This window comes from Urocampus carinirostris, chromosome 5, assembly GCF_059441175.1.
Source record: "Urocampus carinirostris isolate Australia breed hairy pipefish chromosome 5, RoL_Ucar_1.0, whole genome shotgun sequence".
NCBI classification, from domain to species: Eukaryota; Metazoa; Chordata; class Actinopteri; order Syngnathiformes; family Syngnathidae; genus Urocampus; species Urocampus carinirostris.
Window position 1 is genome coordinate 793,870 of NC_142353.1, and position 5,644 is coordinate 799,513.

The following is a 5,644-nucleotide window of genomic DNA, read 5'->3' on the forward strand; positions in this document are numbered from 1 at the left end:
GTCAAAGATTCGTAAATGTTGACTTCTTTATCCAGGAGTCAAGCCATATTGTGCAAACTTGTGCATGATAATTACGTAAAAAAACGTATCCTGGGTTGGGTTTATGCACGTTTATTCTTCACTCTTCTTCACCAGGAAACTGGCATTTTTATTATATTGAACATTTTATTGAATAACCAATGTGTTAATCAGCATCTGAATCAGTCACTTTTTTATAATTTTAAAAGGAAATCATGAGACAAAACAGACACATTGCAACAAGAAACTAAAATGAAATAAAAAATGAAATGATCTGCATTTATATAGCGCTTTTCAAGTCAATGACTTCCCAAAGCGCTTTACAATGTGCTCCACATTTCCCAATAGCGGCCATCAGGGGTCAGCAATAAATGATTGGTGAAAAATTAATGCCATTAATTGCGAAAAATTACTGGAATGGTTGCTTAAATTCATAAATCCATTTATTGCAAAATTTAAATAATTAGCAATTATTGCGAGTTTGCGACCCATTAATTGCGAAAATATTCGGGTTTTTTGTTAGTCGATTGCGTCAACAAACGTGCAAATTTTCTCGCCGCGCGAGCATTTCGTATGCGGTCAAGGGCACATACACGCACAATCGGGACAGTGCATGCATACGCGTAAGCTACCGTGTTTCCCCCATTATAAGGCCCAGCTTTTTATGAGAAATGAAATTCAACCTTCCTGCAAATAAGAGGCTCATATTACCTATGAAAACCGTAGATATCAACGTTATTTAACAACGGCAATGCTTTTCTAAGAAATTTTTAGCGAAAATTTATTACTTTTGCACATATTTTTATTTCAAAACCTCAATTTTTGACGATGATTTTGAAGTAAGGCCGGCCTTATATTCGGGGAAACACGGTAGCTGTACGTACATAGTGTGGTTGCAAAGCAGCTTTTTATTGGTCGGGACAAAATCGGGCTTGTTGATTAGCTCACGTTTTGCCTCAAGCACGTACGTCGTGGATGCACATACGCACATGTTGTACACCACTACTATTACGCTGTATTAATTGTAATCTTCGCACGGTTATGGGACCGAAGGAAAAAATGGTTAGAGAGTACTTCACACAGATTGATGTCGTCAACGGCAAATGGCGCTGCTCATGTGGCGCCGAGCGCATCCAACGGCGCAACACCGGTTGGAGCAATTTGGAAAGCCACATTAAAAGTCAGCACTTGCAGAAAGAAAGTGATGCAAAGAAGCAGGAGTCATCCAATCCTGGATCGATAGAAAATTTCCTGTCGTCACCTTCAACCGTTTGCCGAAAAGGAATACGAATCTTCAAGTGGCTGCGGTTGGTTTGTATCGACCTGGAGCCTTTCAATGTTGTTGATCGGCCTACCATCAGGGACATCAGCAATACGGAGCCAATCTGCACAAACACCTTAAAGAAGTATTTGGCCTTGGTGACACAGGGTGTGCGACAGAAAATCGCCTTCGATCTGCCATCCCGATTCGCGGTGGTATTCGACGGATGGACTTGTTCTTCCGATTATTACGTTGGCGTTTTCGCCTCGTATATAAGCCCACGCGGTCGGGAAAGTGCTCTCCTCGGCTTCTCAACACTTTTGGATCCCAAGGCACAGACGGCTGAAAACCACCTGGTGTTCATCGAAGACATCCTTAGCAGGTACGGCAAGTCTATGGCCAACGTGGTGGCGCTTTGTGGCGACAACTGCAAGGTGAACAAAGCCATTGCAAAGCAGTGCAATGTTCCTCTGGTCGGCTGCGCCTCCCATCGCTTCAACCTCGCTGTCAAAGAACTCTTGAAGCCCTACGAAAAGGTGAACTTCTTTTCTATGCTGCTTACTTATATCTCACAATATCTATATTGAAGACAGAGTGCACTCTGTCACAGCGGTTCCACAATATTTTTTTCACATACCCCACGCGGCCACGCCTTCTATCAAAGGAATTTTACGCAAGGCGATTTTAAGCTGCTCAAATTTAGCATATTTCTTATTTCCTGCTTTTACTTTTTTAAGGTACTCTGTAAGTTGAACTCCTTGATGGCTCGCCTGAGATACAGCACGCTTAGTGCACTACTGGATGAGTACACAGACCTTCGACCGTTGACGAGAAATAAGACACGGTGGTCAAGCACGGCAAAGATGGTGCGCAGGTTCTTCGAGCTGCAGAAAATTCTTGCAAAAGAAGTTTTCACCACCGACCCAAGGGTGATGGATTTACTTCTCAACGCAGCGGATGTTCATAAACTCACTCAACTCAACGGTGATTTGGCCAAGTTGGATTCTTTGACGCTTACTTTGCAGCAAGAAGATCTGACAGTCGCAGAGGCGAGGTACCTCTTTGATGTTGCAATGTCGTCCCATCCTGCCATGGCCCATCACCTCAGCCCCGACGCCGAAATCGTTCAAGCGCCTATGTTTGAGAGGGCTATTGTGAAAATTCAAAACCAAAAACATGGTCAACTTACGACAAAAGAGCGTCAAGCAGTGGAGGCTCTCAAAGTCACCGAAACTGCACCGGTCGATGAAAGTCCAATAGATGAGTCATCGGATATGGCCTTCGGCCAAAATTTGATAAAACGGCGCCGCCTGAACATGATGCTGCCCACCTTTGATCAATTTATCGATACAACATTTATACTGCCAACTTCCAACATAGTAGAACGCTTTTTCAGTGCTGCCGGACGTGCCTATGCGGATGAACGGTACAACTTGTCAACAAATTGCCTAGAAGCCCAACTTTTTTTGTTTTCTAACAACCGCTTCTGGGACAGCGAATTTGTTTCCCACATCGTTTCATCTAATGAAAATCTCTAACATTTTCACTATCTCCGATGTTTCTATGTTGTACACATTTTTGTTCATAAATGAATGTGTAATAAATAGCAAAACCTCTTATTACTAAGGTGTCTTACTGCGCATGATAATGTTGGCGTGAATGTTCTATCATTCACTGTTCATCTAACCTCAGTTAGTGTTCCGACAATTCGCATATTAACTTAGGAGGAATCGACAAATTATAATTATAAAACAAGCCCCAACATGACGGTAGCTGATGTGATCACCAATAACTCAGAAGATATTTTTTGTACTAAAAGTAAAGATTAAAGGGACCAGTTTGTTCGACCATATTGACACGGCTAGTATACCATTTAATTACCAATTAATGGCTAGAAATCCAATAAATACCCATTAATTGGCCTTGCCGCAAAAAAATTAATTTTAATTTTTTCGCACTTAAATATTAATTTTTTTTCCAAAAATCAATTAATGATGACCCCTGGCGGCCATGTATTGCAGCCATGTAAGACGCTAAACTGCTTATTGGAGGTATTAGGGGTTTAGTGTCTTACCCAAGGACACTTCGACATGTAACACGGACAAGCCGGCATTCGAACTGGGATCCCTTGATCCCAAGACGAGCGCTCTACATCCTGAGCTACTGCCATCCCACATGAAGGAACATGACACGATGCAGAAATAATCTTATGGGCATTGTTTTGTGTTTTGGAGAAAAAATTTTACATGGTTTGATTCACTCGGGTGGCACGGCGGCTGAGTGGCTAGCGCATCCGCGGCACAGTTCTTAAATCATGGGATTAAATCCTCCTGTGTGGTATTTGCATGTTCTCCCCCGTGCTTGCGTGGGTTTCCTGCGGGCACTCCGGTTTCCTCCCACCTTTCAAAAACATGTCAGGTTAATTTGCCGGTCCAAAGTGTCCCTAGGTATGAGTGAGCATATTAACGGTTATCTCTCTTTGTGTGCCCTGCGAGTGTCTGGCTACCAGTTCAGGCTGTCCCCTGCTCACTGCTTGATGATGGCTGAGATGGGCTCCGGCACCCATGCAACCCTACCGAGGATAAGCGGTGCAGAAACTGGATGGATGGATTCACTGGATTCTTGTGAATGTAACCAGACCATGTTTGTGAAGAATCTCCTCATGAGCTGAATACCAATAGACGTTATTGGTGAGCTATCCAAGCTTTATAGAACTCGGGGACCTTGTTTCAGACTTATCGTGATGTCTGTGATGAGTGCATTTCAAAATGGTCATCATATCTAGAATCCCAAGAAGACTTGAGCCGAACAGCTAGGTTGCTATGACTGGTTCCTTGCTTTGGTGTCTCAAACAGTGGTCAGCATCCAATGGGCCCCAAAATGGGTTGTTTGCACAAAGAGAAACACAAGTTCCATTATTTATTTACCTATTATTATTTTACCCACAGTGCTACGTTTTAGACTAAACTGGGACTGAGGCTTTGAGGTGGTAGGTTTGAATGCAAATCAGTGTGGTTACGAGTGGAACTGTCACGTTTGAAACAAGGATTCCCACCCAGTGAGGATACAGTGAAGGATATATCAAACCGAATTATTGTGCTTATGGCCAATCAGCTTGGAGAATGGTAGATTGTAAACACACTTACCGCTATGGAAAAACTATTATTATAAATGTTATAATTGTTGTTAGTATTTACATACTCTGCTCTGTCTGAACGCTAGAGGGCCATGTTGAGTTTGTACAGCGTGCTGAGTTGGTTCAGGTTTGAAACAGCATTCACTTAACTGTTAAAATAAGCCAGTCAACACATTTATCCCATTGTGTTTAGAAATAGTCCCTTGACATCCTTGATAGTAGGGGTACGTCACTGATGTAGGCTGAATGATAAGCGCATAATACTAAAAAACTAAGCTAAAACTGGATTTTACATTCTTTTTTACAGATCTCGCCCTCCTCAAGAACAGGAGGTCAGGATATGGCTCTCAAGCCAAACTTAGTTTTACATCCCTGATTTAAAATAAAAAGAACCAGGCTGTCGTTCAGGTGAACCTCACACCCTTTTGGAAAGATCAACGCTCGTTCTGGAGCAGCACTCACCTGAGCAGCAGACAAACCCCTCGCAGCCTCGTTCTGCCCACTAAGAAAAAAAACAAAAAAAAACAATCATTACCATAATATTTGCACTTGTGACACCATGACCTACGGTTTTGCAAAGGTGCCCGATGCCTCGGATCTTAAAGGACCCTGTAGGCTGGGATGAGTCCAGTTTGAGGTAAACTGGGGTTCGAGCCAGCTTTGTCAAGACGAGGTTCTCTCTGACCGGGGTGACCATGTGGAGTGGATGTTGGGTCTTCATGTCTCTTGGGAATGTCTCAATTTAGGAATTGAAACTTTGACGAATGATTATCTAACTGTCCTTTAGCTGCCAAAACTCAGATCCATACATACCTACCATTGCTATGGGTGTGGCAGAGGAGGCCCAACTTGGGAACCAATCAGCTTTGCCTGAACTAACCAAGACACGCCCTTGGAGGTGTTGATGTCAAACCTGTCAAACTGAAGCTGAATTTACCACTCCTGAACTCTTTTTTTTTTTGTTTTAGCTTATTCAATTAATCATTCCATCTGGAATTGACTTCAGTTGATTCTTCAGATTTAACAATGCAATAGGGGCAGGCAGTTGAAAGCTCCCAATAAAAAACAACTCTTTTGGTTTATGTCAAATTATGTCAGGTCATGTTTATTTGTGACACCCAATGACAAGAAGTTTCAAAGGGCTGTTCAGAATATAGACTATCATTACACCAACCACCGATCTAACATCTATATGAGGGAGAGGAACAACTCAAAACCATGAGGAAAAT

At 42.5% G+C, this 5,644-nt stretch overlaps 1 protein-coding gene across 1 annotated transcript; it reads left to right on the forward strand.

Annotated features, from left to right (window-relative positions):
• Positions 1-438: 438 nt before the first annotated feature.
• Positions 439-5,320, forward strand: LOC148364938 (uncharacterized). Its single transcript, XM_088334965.1, has 3 exons — positions 439-1,815; positions 2,017-2,705; positions 5,203-5,320. The coding sequence occupies exons 1-3, from the start codon at positions 994-996 to the stop codon at positions 5,318-5,320; spliced, it is 1,629 nt and encodes a 542-aa protein (XP_088191091.1). The 5' UTR covers positions 439-993.
• Positions 5,321-5,644: the final 324 nt, after the last annotated feature.